Genomic DNA, 15,409 nt, shown 5'->3' with positions numbered 1-15,409 from the left:
TATACTTACACTGAATGTGTCAAAATCCCCTTAACAATACAGTGTGTAACTTATAGCATTTACACATAATAGAGATGTTAAATTATCAAGAGATGATTTAAATTATATAAAAGAACATATGTAGCTTATAGGAAAATACGATACCATTTTATATAAAATACTTGAACATCTGAGGGGATATAAGTTTATTCTGCAGCCCTATACTCTATAGGGCCCAGAACAAATCCCCACAGATACTAAGGGACTATGCTCACAAGTGGACTATAACTCATTCATTCAGTAGTTTCTGGATGCCAGTGTAATGGCAGCCATTCCAAGCTAAGAGGTACAAAACAGACTTTGACCTCAAGAACTTATGTTGGAGTAGGAGGGGAGCAGACACAGAGATGTCAAGTGGAATTAAGTGCTATGAAAAGCAAAGAAGAAAAAAATAAGTCAGTCTGGAAGGACAGAGCCAGAGAAGAACTATGTTCTTGCTTGTGGGCGAGGCTCTGTGCTGAAATTCAACCAGTCCATTATAACACTATTCTTGGCAAGACCTCAATCTTAACTCAAGAGTTTGGTTTTACATTAAGAGCAATGTACTCTTCCACAGACACATATGGAAATTCTACTGTTTACACTCCGAAGATTTTATTAATCTTCGGACAAAAAAATTAGAAAACTGCTTCATAATCCTTTTTTTTTTTTTGGTTCCTTTTTACCTTTCAAGAGCACCAAAGCATGCAGATAACTTCTCTATGGAAGAAGGGTCAACAAGATGTATTTCTTGTCAATGAAGAAGTTTTTTTGTTTTTAAATATAGTTACCTTTTGTGCAAATCAAATTAAATAGTAGAAAGCATTTTTTTTTTACCTTTTGCATTCCATATGAAGGCAGCTTTTTTCTGAAACGCTGAAATTAAAATAAAATTCATTCTCAGAACACCATCAAATTATAATAACATATATCTAAATATAGTAGAGCAAAACTTATTTTCCTATTTTATAGTTCATGTGTGAAATACCAGAACTTAACCAGAATTACAGGACTAGAAGTACATTCTTCAAGGTTAGAAAGAACGTGCTGCCTATCTACTCCTACTTGTGTTCTGCGTGGTCGGCACAGACCATGTCTACGTCATTCCCCTTTCTACTCAGTCAGGAACCAGTTCCTAATGCAATAGGCACCAGAACAGAGCCAATGATTATTTTTGGGCAAGTGCCTATAACTGAAAGAGGAAATTAAGTGCTTCATTTCAGGACTGTAATTTCTGTTAATTTCTGGGCAACAATTCCTTCATAACTCCATCGGGCTGCCATAGAGCACATTGATAATCCTTTATATATACAAACAACAGTTTCTGACACATACAGCTTTTTGTCAAATATACAATTTGGCAGATAACAAAGAGAATAACAAAAAGAAAATTATTTGATTGATGTTAACAACTTCTTGTGAATTTTAGAAATTATTATGAAACCCTATAACCATACTAAGAAGTACTAGAATTTATACTAATTAGATAATTTCTTCAGCAGCATAGAAACAAGGTAGTTTTAACATCTTTCTTATTGAAAAACAAAAGTGACTCTCTTGTTTGTTTTTGTTTTGTTTTTTTGATAGGGTTTCTCTGTATAGCCCCAGCTATCCTGGAACTCACTCTGTAGACCAGGCTGGTCTTGAACTCAAAAATCCTCCCGCCTCTGCCTCCCAGGTGCTGGGATTAAAGGCATGAGCCACCACTGCCAAGCAATAACTCTTAATTTAAAAACTAATATTCAGAATAAAAATGAAATTAAGAACTGTTTTAGCTAATCCAGGACACTATTACCACACTATGGTAAGTTTTTTTTTTTTCTCAGTAATACAAATGAGACAGTCATTGAGATGAGTTAAAGTGACACTTCAAATTAGAAGAAATAAAAGCCACTATGTATTACAAATTTATGACTTTTAAGTTATTTCATAGTGTCAAAATATATTAATAAACATATCATCGAAAACAGCCATCTTACTGTATAAGCTTTATTTTTACTGTTGCCTTTCAAATTATAATACATATTCCCTCTTTGTAAAGGAGCTTCAGGTTCAGTTAGAGACCCTGTCTCAGAAATTAAGGTAGAAGATATCCAACATTCAACCATTCAACATCAACATCTGCTCACTCGAAGTACATACCCATCTTTGTCCCCTGCCCCAACACACACACACTCTCTCTCTCTCTCTCTCTCTCTCTCTCTCTCTCTCTCACACACACACACAACACACACACACACACACACACACACACACACACACACACACACACAGGAGGGGAAGAAGGGAAGAGAAATACTGTCTATTACCAAGAAGGATTAAACTGCATTTTAGGGGTAAAGGTTGAAAGATGGCCCAGCCATTAAGAACGGTTCCTGCTCTTCCAGAGGACCTGACCTGAATTCAGTTTCAAGCACCCAGGTTGTCAACTGTCTGCCACCTGTCACTCTGGCTCAAGAGAATACAGTGCTCTCTTTTAGCTTCCACGGGCACCTGCACTCATAAGCACATTAACCACCACCCCCCACCTCTGCCCCACTGCTGCTGCCAAAACATTGACCTCTTCTCTCTGAAGTAATAAATTAAATCAATCAATCAATCAATAATCAATCAATCAATCAAGCTTCAGAACACTTTGAGATAGGGACATAATTCCAATACCGATAAAGTGCCTGGCTTGGCAGTATGAAGACCTGAGTTCAATCCCCAACACTTACATTTGAAACAAGAACAGGCATAGTATGTTACTAGGAGAGCCAATAGGCAGATCACTGGGGCTTGCAGGCTAGCCAACCTAGCTTTCTTGCTGAGCTCCAGAAGAGTGGGAGACCAGTTCTCAAAAAGGCCAAGGAGAGGCCAGGCATAGTGACACATCTTTAATCTAAACACTAGAGAGGCAAAAACAGGCAGACTTCTAGGAGTTCAAAGCCAGGCAGAGCTACAGAGACTCTGTCTCAAAAATCAAACAAAACAACCAAGGTGGGTGATTTCTAAGGATTGATACTTCTGGCTTCCATATGAACATGCCCACACTCACACAAACAAAAAATTGATTTGTAAATATACCTCAATTTTAATAGAAATGAAACACTTTTCAGTGACTGGGAAAAAGTAAGATTTTTTTTTTTAATGCTAGATCAGCCACCCATCTGAATTTTGTGCAAAGAGACAGTAGCCAATTCTTTGCTCACAACGTAAAAGTTCTTCCAGCCTAAAGATTGTGAATTAACTGACCTCATTAAGTCTCACTCACCAATGTCCAAATATTGCTTCTAGTGGTCATCAAAGATCTATATAAGTTGAACCCTGGACAACTTCAGCTAATCTATAACAGAAAATTCAACCTCGATCAAATTGACCAATAGGTTAAACCTTTCTCTAAGATTTGGTAGTGTGCCTGTTAAAAAATAGCACTACATATTTACAAGACAAGGACTCTAGCAAACTCCTGATGGTCCCCTAAATATGTATTTCTGCGCATATGAAGATTCTATCACATACAGTATGTAAAACACACAGAAATCATATAATTTTACATTTTAACTGGAGAGTACTTTCAATAGCTTATCTGTCAAAACAGGTAATTCTGGATAATTCATAAAACTTCACTGCTTCCTTGATGCAGCAGTACACTGAAATGTTGGTAAACATAAGATGAATCATTTAGCTTTTGAAATTTTTAATTTTATCATCTGTTAAGAGAAAGGAAGCCTGAGATGGAAGAAACTTCCTAATTCTGACAATTTACCTGTCTGGATTCATGATTTCTCACTGAACTGCCAAGAAAACTGTTCCCAATGACATTAGCATTCCTAAACATTTCTACCCCATAAGCATCTGTCAATAAGACACTATTGTCAATAAGATACCCTATCTAGGCTATACGGACTTTCCAGTCTACCTTTCTCAACCACCCAAGAAAGTCTTTCCACGGAGGTGTCCTGCTGAAAACTTCACTCATCTAGACTGAGCAGTTAGGACAAGAGTGACTGATTTTCCACAAATTGCTTCACATTACCTGCATCTCTATATACCGAGGGTCAGTTTTTTTCTTTTGTAAATCTTCTAATAATTGTTGATCTAAGCCCAGGTTTGGCTCATTTTCTTGCAATAAATATTCAGAATCTCGGTCAATGTATGATTTGTCTGTGGTCCTAAATGTCTTTTTTTCTTGGTTTAACAATTTCTTTTCCTGGTTGTCAAGTTTCTTCTCTGAGTTTATTTTTTTCTCTGAAGAAACTTCAGTACCATATCTATAATCACAAAATAAAGAGAAAAAAATAAAAATTAGATGAAGAGCTACTCAGGACTTGGAACAAAACATCATATTCTGTAAATACTTCAAAATTTCCAACACTGAAAGCACTACAATGCAGTTATGAGATACGCTTAGATTCCTATAATGAATTCAAACTTTTCTTTCCTTTTAAATGGATATTACCAGATAATTTGTTCCCTGAGGACTTTAGGAAATTAAAATCCACACAATAGTCATTCAGTTTTTGTAGTCATTTCTACTGTTTTGCTTTTCCTGATTTTCAAGGATTTGGTTTACTTACTTCTTTTGTTGTCTGCTGCCTTTTAGTGAGATGTAAATGGTAACCTACATTACATAGCCCACAAAACACTTTTAATAGGTTTTTGCAACCTTCTAAAACAGCAGCATTTAATTTTATGGAGGCTTTTTCGAAAGAATAATTTTGGAAAGAAAAGATGACAGGTAAAAAGTACAAATCCCAACATCTTACACAGAATACCAACTCCTGACATTCAGAGATCATGAAAAGTTTCCTTTCTTAGAGCTGGGTGAGATGGTATAAATTCTTGATCCCAGGACTTGGGAGAAAGAGACAAGCAATCTCTGAGTTTAAGGCCTGATCTACAACAGAGTTATTTTCAGGATAGCCAAGACTACACATAGAAACCCTTTCTCACAATGAATGAATGAATAAATAAATAAATAAATAAATAAATAAAATTATTTTTTCTTCAAATCTATTTGTTCAATACTAAAAAGGATCCCAGAAGACTAAATTCAACTTAGTGAAGAGACTCTCGATAGTATTTTGGGATTTTTTTTTTTAGTTTTTTTGTTTTTTTGTTTGTTTGTTATTGTTTTGTTTTTATTTAGGCAATGTCACAACAAAATTATTTTACTCTTTATGAGAATATTTTTTATTTTACCCATGATCCTCAGGAGCAAACCAGGATATCTGTGCTTCTGAATCTTTATCACTCTTCGCTTGGACTGAATTTAGCAGCTGCACAATCTGCTCTTCTCGCCGTTCATCCATGTGCACCACAGCTCTCTATTTTGTAAAAAAGAAAAAGTGTATCTGTTACTACAAACATGCGTAAATTACTTTAATTTATAAAAACTAAAGGCAAAGTACTATATGTTCAACATATGTATAAGTAAGTTACACTTAGCCATGCTTGCCTCTAGCCTAACCTAGGTGAAAATCATGGTGCCGTTTGTGTGTCCTGCTACCTTTTAGCATACCATGTGTGTACAAAATCTGCTCTACAGATAACTGGCAAGTAGAACTTTCTTGTCTTCCTATCACTTTGGTTCCTTAGCTCCCACCTTCAAATGCTTACATATGTCCAATAATCAAAATTCAAGTACTCTAAACAGATCTTGAGAAGTGTATAAATACCACTATGCACCGTGAACAGCATGCAGTGTTAGTCAAACAATAGCAAAGCCAATAAATACAGATTTTTTTTAAAAAAAATCAACAAAAATAAAATGTGTGACAAGAAAACTGCAAATTGAAAATATTTTGATGGTAAATGACTACTTGATAGTTGTTATACTTCCATATAGTAAATAAATTTTGAAAGCTGATTTCATAGCCTTCAAAATGTTGGGTATTCATATATATGGCTAATGCAGTAGCTGCTTTAGGTGATAAAAACAAAGAAAATACCAAAACTAGCAAAGATAAAAGTCTTTTGAGGCTACAGAAACCTTAAACATGCAGCAATGAAATGAAATTAAATGCCAATGCAAATAAGAACAAATGTCAAACATAATTCTTTGGAGACTTTTTTTTATTTAGGAAGTTTAACAAAAGATTCTTCCAAAATTATGAGCCTACAAACCCCAACTTCTTTATAACCCACACTTAATAATGTACACATGAATTCACAGGCAATGGGGAATCAAGAGTGGTCAAAATATGAGTCTATTAGATTAAAGAATTCAAGAAGGAAAAAGTCAACATATTAATTGCAAGATAAAACAGTTTAAAAGGCAAATAAAGAAACCTTAGGAATTAAGGAGTATTTATTTGAGTGAGACTCAGGTAGATGGTATATGGACTGTGCTTTTATGTCAATGTAAAACTTAAGGTCAAAAAAGAACCTTTTAAGTTAGTAAAAAAAATGATGAAATTTCCTAATTGTCCTAATCATTAACAGAAATCTGAATCTGGATCTCTACAGGTTTTGTAGAAAAGCTATTACCATCAAATAATGGTAGAACTTCTCACAAGATCTGAAACTAAAGGCCCAAACCAGAAAATCAGCAGTCATTGATGCCTAACCTCTTCACCAAGAATACAAAGTAAAAGCATCCCTTCAATTTCCCCAGCCCTAAAGCTATGTTTTCAGAGTTACCAGCAAACCTACTGGAAGTGCTCCATTTCCTCACCCTTCCACATCTGGACACCCTACGGCAATGTCTGACTCACTCATCTCCAGAAAGCATCAACATCGGAGCACTGCCTGCCACTATCAATTTACAGATCCTTCTCCCCACCTCTGGATATTCCACCCTTGATTTTTCCCCGTCTTCTTTTCCTCTAATTATGTGTGTTGCACACTTTACAGCTGGAATGATCTACAGACTGGGTAGCACTGGCATCATTTGGAAATCTGTTAGGAGTAGACTCTCTGGCCCTGGCCCAGTCATAGACTGTAACAAGGTGCCAGGTGAATCCTATGCATATTCAAGTTTGAGAACCCAGATCGGTTTACTTCAGAACTAGGCCATTCTCTTCATCACGTACCCTATTTCAACAGCATCCACGGGCCCCTGCAATGCCAAATGCTAAATCTAGTGAAGATGTCTCTAGGTCATCAGTTCTCAATGCCCTTAACATCAAACGACAACCCTTCCACAGGAATCACATAAGACCATCGGAAAACACAGATACTTACATTACACTTCATAACAAGAGCAAAAAACAGTTACAAATCAGCAACCAAATAAATTTAAGCTTGGGGAGGGGAGTCACCAAAACATGAGGAACTGTACTAAAAGGTCACAGAATTAGAAAGTTTGAGAACCTCCTCTCTAGGTTATCAGAAGCATCCAGAAATCCTCACTTGTATACCCAATAATGTCTAACTCTCTATATCTTTTAAGATTCTTTCATTTGAATAGACAGGCCATATTCTCTATCTATTAACACAGCATTCTGTCTATGGACCTTAGCACACATTATCTCTATAAATTAGGCACTATGATAGTATCTCAAAAATTAAGTTTGCCATAGATATATATGGAAAGAACTATGAGCATCCACTGGAGTACTTTCATTTTGTAAGCAGGAAGCTTGTTTTAATGTAAAAGCTATGGAAATCCTAAGATAAAATCATATCAAGCTAAAAGTGCTGAAAAGAATTATACCAACTAAAAAAATATGTTTAAAGATAATTCAATGACTCATTTTAGAGAGAAGAATGGTTTAAGATCTAATAAGGAGCAGAAATAATAAATGTTAACCGGACTATGATTATATCAAACTCAGGGCTTGAGCTAGGAAAGATCAACCTGATGCCAAGGAGGAACATGATTCCCAGAAAACACCAAGGAGAGGCAGAAGCTGCGTGGCTTCAATGAACAAGTTAGGGAGTAAAGAATAAAATGATCTAAGGATCACTTAATTTAAGAGACGAAGGGATGGGCCTCTATAATTCAAAGAAAAGTTTAGAAGCGTGACCCATAATTGCTGCAGAGATAAGAAAGCAAACAGATTTGCCAAATGAATGAGAAAAATCAACGTTCACTTCCACATGACCAGAGACTAAACGACACTGATGTCAGCTAAAAAGGAAGTTTGGGATCAAGAGGTCAACTAATAAAAGCCTAGCCCTGAGGTGTGCACGTCTGAGATCCCAGCACTTGGGGTGGAAAGAGGACTAGGAGTACAAGGTCAGCCTGCACTATGTAGCATCGATCCCCAGTGCACGAGTTAAGTGTGCCCTGTGCATATCTGAAAAGATAACTTCCACTTATTTAACTAACTTGCTTAGGTATTTCTTTCCCCCTATTAGAATGCAAAAGGTCTTTAGCATTCAAAAACCAAGTATGAAACAGGGCCAAAACACTTTAAAGATTCTGTGTAATGATGTATTTATTTAGAACAGGCCACTCAAAAACCATTATGTTTGCTGGGTTGGTGGTGCACGCCTTTAATCCCGGAACTGGGGTGGCAAAGGCAGGTTGATCTGTGTGTGTTCAAGACCAATTTGGTTTACAGAGCAAGTTCAAGACAGCTAAGGCTACCCTGAGAAACCCTGTCTCAGGGAAAACAAAACATAAACCAAAAAGTTAACAACAAAAACATGATGCTTCCTATACTCAGATTCTCAAGATACCAAGCTGACAATTTCCTGATGCCATTAGCCAAATACTTCTCTACAGCGTCTTTCAAGGACGTTTGGTTTTAAAGAGGAGTTGCTAATCAACAGAAAATTCAGAACAGAATGGGGGGGGGGAGGGAAGGGCGAACATATGACTCACTTTAATGCTAAAACTATTAGCTAAACTACTGTCTCAAAGATACATTTAAGACAGTGTTTTATTGCTTTTGTTGGCTGCTTCAGCGAAAGAACTTAAAAGTGACAGTAAGCATTCTAAAAGATGACATCCCCAGGTAAAGCCTGCCACAGCTAGAATCTGAATTTAGCATTCACCCCCAGTTCAGGTCTCACGTCCTTAACCAGAGCATGCATCCGCTGCAGCAGTGATGGCTTGGGACGGAGGCGCAACCCATCGGCCGACCGGTTCCCGTTACCAGGGGGTTGGGCAGAGGTTGCATCTAGCTCGAGCAAACGCCACGGAAGAGTGAGAGTCGGCCAGAGCACCGAGCAAACGCGTCCTGACTTGACCTCCGTACCTCCTGCCTCTCAGCCTCCTTGTTCTTCTGCGTCTGCTTCTTGGCGTACCACAGGCCGATCTCGCGACCCTTAAGGTGTCCGGGATGTCGGCCCCGGCCGCCGCGGCCTCCTCCGCCGCCGCCGGAGCCCCGGCTCCCTCCGCCGCTGCTGCCGGAGCCCTGGCCGGAGCCCCGTGGGCCCCCGTCGCGGCTCCAGCTCTGATGATAGTCGTAGCTCATTGTCCGAGACCACCAGCAGCACTACCAAAACTCAACCGCTGAAAATGGCGTCCAGGCCCGGAAGCGGGCGCACAGTCCCCTCTGCTTTGCTTCCGGCGCCCAGCGCGAGAGGGCGGGCCGTTGAGTGTCACAAGCAGACATTTCCGGTGACGTCGCGGAAGGCGCCAGACTGTGTGTGACCCGCAGTCAAGGTTTTCTGTGGGCGTTCTGGCTAGAAGCTGGACGTCCTGGACATGGCGGGGAATTTAAACTAGCCTGAGGACATGTGGAAATTTGAATGAATTTTAATTACTTTCTTAGAACCTAGAATTTGTTTGCAAAACCATCTACCGTTGTGTACTCTCCTCAAACACCAAAGAAGTCCGTATTTCTTAGAAAACGCCTGGCATCTCTTTTAGTCAAATAAGTATACACATCTAACTGCCTTCTTTAAAGAGTCTTTAAAACTAGCGTTGGAGAGATGGCTCACCCTTTAAGAGTCATCTGCACCTCCTAGAAGTCTTGAGTTCAATTCCTAACATCCACATGGTGGCTCACAACTGTCCCTAATCAAATCTATAACCTCTTTAGGTGTATCTGAAGATAGCTACAATGCAATATATACATATATAATGAATAAATATTTAAAAAACAAAAACAAAAACAAAGCAGTCTTTAATCCTGGAACATGGGTGTCAACTCAGTTGATAAGAGTGCTTGCCTGGCATGGTTTCAATCCCAAACAGTATGAAAGGTGTTGTGTTGCAGGCATGCATTTCTCAGCAAACAGCAGGGAAGCCGAGGAATCAGAATGCCATTCTTAGCTACACAATGAGTTTGAGGCCATCATAGGTCTAATCTGGCGGTTCCTCAGAAAATTGGAAATAGTTCTACCAGAATACCACTCGTGGGCATATACAGAAAAGATGCCCTACCATACCACAAGGACATGTGCTCCACTATATTCATAGCAGCCTTATTTGTAATTGCCAGAAGCTGGAAACAACCCAGATGTCCCTCAACCAAAGAATTGATACAGAAAATGTGGTTCATTTACTCAATAGAATACTATTCAGCTATTAAAAATGAGGACATCATGGATTTCCCGTCAAATGGATGGAACTAGAAAATATCCTGAGCATCAAAGTAACCCAGATCCCAAAGGACATGCTTGGTATGTACTCAATGATAAGTGGATATTAGCCAAAAAAGTACAGAATACCTAGGATAAAACCCACAGAATTTACGAAGTTTAAAAAGCAGAAAGGCTTCAATCCCACTTAGAAGGGGAAAGAAAATAATTATGGGAGGCAGAGGGAGGGAGGGACCTGGATGGCAAAGGGGAGAATTGGCAGGTTGAGAGAAGCAGGAGCTCAGAGAGTTGGCACGTACTTTTTAAATATGTCCCTCAACAGGGGAAATCTGGGGGAGGGGCATCTTCTTGGATGCAAGGGGGAGGAGGAATGGGATCAAGAACTGTGGGAGGGGTGATCAGGGTGGGGAGGCAACAACTGGAATGTAAATAAATAAAATAATAATTGTAATAACCTTTATGTACTACCTTATCTAATAGCATAAAATAAGCATATGTTCCAGAATTCAAGGCAGAACATTTAAGAAATGTAAAGCACGTTATAAGATTCACACACGCATTTGAAGCCATATGCTGCTTATTAACAAGATGTGTCAGTGCCTTGTGCCACCTATTATAAAGTAATAAAGTGATTTAAAAACTTGGTTTTAATTTTCACCAAAGATTTTCTATTTTGTTTAGACATCTGATTTAAATGTTATAGAGATATTTGGCCAACAACAAAACCAAAGGCTACAAAATGGGAGATATGCATTTTTAAGTGCTTGGGGTTTTTCTTGAAGGGAAAATAAAGGTATGTATATGATTATTGCTATAATGTCAGGAAGTGATCCAGATTAATCCACTGTGACTTAAAGGTGTTTTGAGTAAATGCATCTGAGTTTTTGAAATCTTTTATTATGCAAAGGCAGAGGCTGCCAAAATTTTTTGTCCTAATCTTGCTAGAAGAGTCAGGGAAGACTGGATCTTCACTGGAGACTAGAAGTTAACAACCAGGGGAATTCCAGAACAGGGAAGTAGGAAGGGGTAGATGAAAGAATAGGGGGACGGAAGAGGGCTTATGGGACTTGTGGGGAGTGGGGACCCAGAAAAGGGGAAATCATTTGCAATGTAAATAAAAAATATAAATAAATAAAAATAAAAATGAAAAAAAACTAAAAAAAAGAAGTTAACAACCATGTCTACACAGATTTTTATCATAAAACATCCACATCTCCTGATGTCTTTATCATCTCCATGTACTCCATAAATGTCTTTCTTCTTCTCCCTTAACTTACTTGCTTAAAGTTGTGAGTATACAATCCTTTCTTCTCTCTTTACTTCCATAGTTTTGCCTATCTGTGGGTCAATTAAAGACCCAAACAGTTAAGTAAAAAACCCAGAGCAAATTCATATGTTTTAAATTGTGTGCTGTTCTACTTACTGGGATGAGCTTCCAGCGTTGGTCCTCTGTGTTCTAAATGGTATCTGAATTAGCCTTTTGTTCACTTTATCTATTTTATGTTGGCCCCAGATTCCTAATCTGAAGTTTGCAACCCCATCTGAGGTCATAGAACTGAATGTCAGTGCTATGAAATTTTTGGCAACAGAGAATGTTTTATAAACAAGCAACATCTCAAAATTAATTCAAAAACACGCATGTTAACTAAGGTAAGGTGTTTTTTGTTACATCACTCCATGTTCCACTGCAGTTTTGATTTGAAGCGTCTACATGCATACATTGGGATGTGCATATAGTCGTGTTGCATTGCTGGCAAACATTATCTAAAACACCTGGGTTATTATAAAATAATAAGGTGACTGAACCACTTGGTTTTAATTTTCACCAAAGGTATGCTATGAACTGCAGTGTTCTTAAAAATACATTAAAGCATACAGCTGTTAGAGAGAAATAATGGTCCAACTATGGAAAAACAACACTTGTTACTTTCATTCCTTAGCATTTAGCACTAAATTTTTATATCTTTGGATTATAATGTGTTAGAATATTTGATTTTTAAAATTTCTATTTGAATTGCTGATGAGTTTTGTTTTAAAAATTATTGAATGGATTTGCCTTGGGATGGCACAGAATTTCCAACAAATTTGGAAATAACCCTAAAAAGATTTATTCTATTTTGTACTGTGTATTTATGTAAAATGTTGTTTATAAAGTCAACACATTGGTAACTGGAAAACACTGAAAATGCTGTATGATCTGCAGTCAAGATTTAATTTTATGTAAAAATAAGTCAACACATCTTTCACATTAGTACACAAATTTGCTTTTGTCTTTAATAAATGGTAAAAGTGCTTACTTTTTTTCATTTTTTTCATTTTCTTTTTTATTAGATTATTTTCTTTTTTCTTTTTTTATATTTGATATATTTTTTATTTACATTTCAAATGATTTCCCCTTTTCTGGCCCCCCACTCCCAGAAAGTCCCATAAGCCCTCTTCCCTCCCGCTATTCCCCCATCTACCCCTTCCCAATTTCCTGTTCTGGTTTTGCCCTATACTGCTGCACTGGGTCTTTTCAGAACCAGGGGCCACTCCTCCATTCTTCTTGTACATCATTTGATGTGTGGATTATGTTTTGGGTATTCCAATTAAGAGCTGACTTTTGTTTGGCTTTCTTGAGACAATGTTTCACACAGCTCAGCCTCATCTGGATCTTGCCACTAAGGAAATGGCCTTAAGCTTTTGCTCCTCCTGCCCTCACCTCCCACGTGTTACAATCAGCTGTATGTACCACTGCTCCCAAATCAAGGGATTGTTTTATGGTAAATTTCTTTATTATTTCTTCATGGTGTTTAATTTGGTTACCTATGTTATATATCTACATACCCAAAGTTACAAAAACAGATGGTGGGCAGAAGAGTTTGGAGTGGAAATAGGGCCTTCCTGACCTTGACTTTCCATCCCTTTAGTTACTCAGGTTAGGTATAGTGGCATTGCATTGCTTGTATTCAAGTAACCATTATTTAACTTAGTAATAATGACTTTGTCCCATGATCATTACCCTAATAGTTATGATGATAATACATACCAAAAGGAAGGCTTGATGTGTTTAATATAAATGAAAGGATAAAAGCCTTTGGTTTGATAACAAAAGAAAATTATGTGTTGAGATTGGTAAGATACTTGTTGAAAATGAATGTATTTGTAAAATTGTGAAGAAGGAAAAGCAATCATGCTAATTTTGCTGTTGTACCTCATATTGTAAAGGCTACGGTATATGGTAAGTGCTTCTCTCTCTCTCTCTCTCTCTCTCTCTCTCTCTCTCTTTCTCTCTTTGCTAAGGATGCAGTTAGGTGCACCTTTTATGTTGCTTACTCATGTCAGTTTCATATGAATGTCCTCAAATACTGAACAAAGAAGATGAAGGTTTATTTCCCTTTTATAGCTATGAAATATATTTATACATAAAAATATTGGTAATAAGTAAAATTTGGTATTCAGACTAATGTGAGGAGAGAATGTTATAGTGCCATGCTTTCAACAGCCTACAATACTCTCTCTCTCTCTCTCTCTCTCTCTCTTTTTAATTCGGTATATTCTTTATTTACATTTCAAATGATTTCCCCTTTTCTGGCTCCCCACTCCCCGAAAGTCCCATAACCCCTCTTCCCTCCCCCTGTTTCCCCATCTACTCCTTCCCACTTCCCTGTTCTGGTATTCCTCTATACTGCTGCACTGAGTCGTTCGAGAACCAGGGGCCACTCTTCCATTCTTCTTGGACATCATTTAATATGTGGATTATGTCTTGGGTATTCAAAGTTTCTAGGCTAATATCCACTTATCAGTGAGTGCATACCATGATTGATCTTTTGAGACTGGGTTACCTCACTTAGTATGATGTTCACCAGCTCCATCCATTTGTCTAAGAATTTCATGAATTCATTGTTTCTAATGTCTGAATAGTACTCCATTGTGTAAATATACCACACTTTTTGTATCCATTCCTCTGCTAAGGGACACCTGGGTTCTTTCCAGCTTCTGGCTACTACAAATAGGTCTGCTATGAATATAGTGAAGCATGTGTCCTTAATACATGCCAGGGAATCCTCTGAGTATATGCCCAGGAGTGGTATAGCAAGGTCCTCAGGAAATGTCATGCCCAGTTTTCTGAGGAACCGCCAGACTGATTTCCAAAGTGGTTGCACCATCTTGCAATCCTACCAGCAGTGGTGGAGTTTTCCTCTTTCTCTACATCCTCACGAACACCTGCTGTCTCCGGAATTTTTGACCTTAGCCATTCTGACTGGTGTGAGGTGAAATCTCAGGGTTGTTTTGATTTGCATTTCCCTAATGATTAATGATGTTGAACATTTCTTAAGGTGCTTCTCAGCCCTCCAAAGTTCTTCATATGAAAATTCTTTGTTTAGCTCTATATCCGATTTTTTAATGGGGTTATTTGGTTCTCTGGGTTCTACCTTCTTGAGTTCTTTGTATATATTAGATATTAGCCCTCTCAGATTTTGGGTTGCTGAAGATCCTTTCCCAATCTGTTGGTTAACATTTTGTCCTTTTGACACTATCCTTTGCCTTACAGAAACTTTGTAGTTTTATGAGGTCCCATTTATCTATTTTTGATCTTAGAGCATAAGCTATTGGTGTTCTATTCAGGAACTTTTCCCTTGTGACCATGTCCTCAAGGGTCTTCCCCAGTTTCTTTTCTATTAGTTTCAGTGTGTCTGGTTTTATGTGGAGGTCCTTGATCCATTTGGAGTTGAGCTTAGTACAAGGAGATAAGAATGGATCAATTAGCATTCTTCTGTATGCTGACCTCCAATTGAACCAGCACCATTTGTTGAAAAGTCTATCTTTTTTCCACTGGATGCTTTCAGCTCCTTTGTCAAAGATCAAGTGACGATAGGTGTGTGGGTTCATTTCTGGGTCTTCGATCCTATTCCATAGATTTGCTTGTCTGACATTGTACAAATACCATGCAGTTTGTATCACTATTGCTCTGCAGTAAAGTTTGAGG

At 37.9% G+C, this 15,409-nt stretch overlaps 1 protein-coding gene across 2 annotated transcripts in view; it reads right to left on the bottom strand.

The window, feature by feature from the left end:
• The window catches only part of Dhx36 (DEAH-box helicase 36), a 42,352-nt gene extending 32,903 nt beyond the window's left edge, over positions 1-9,449 (bottom strand). For both annotated transcript variants that reach the window (XR_007977514.1, XM_052180421.1), the window contains exons 1-4: positions 9,150-9,449; positions 5,203-5,327; positions 4,037-4,271; positions 856-894 (exon numbers count right to left, since the gene is read on the bottom strand). Coding sequence is in view for 1 of the 2 variants with exons in the window: in XM_052180421.1 (XP_052036381.1) it covers positions 856-894; positions 4,037-4,271; positions 5,203-5,327; positions 9,150-9,368 (618 nt within the window). In the remaining variant the exon portion in view is untranslated. The remainder of the gene's footprint in view (positions 1-855; positions 895-4,036; positions 4,272-5,202; positions 5,328-9,149) is intronic.
• Between the last annotated feature and the right edge of the window lie 5,960 nt (positions 9,450-15,409).

The sequence above is a fragment of the Apodemus sylvaticus genome, chromosome 4 (genome assembly GCF_947179515.1).
Source record: "Apodemus sylvaticus chromosome 4, mApoSyl1.1, whole genome shotgun sequence".
NCBI lineage: Eukaryota > Metazoa > Chordata > Mammalia > Rodentia > Muridae > Apodemus > Apodemus sylvaticus.
Note: the sequence above shows the minus strand (reverse complement) of the source record. Positions and strands in the feature narration are given on the sequence as shown.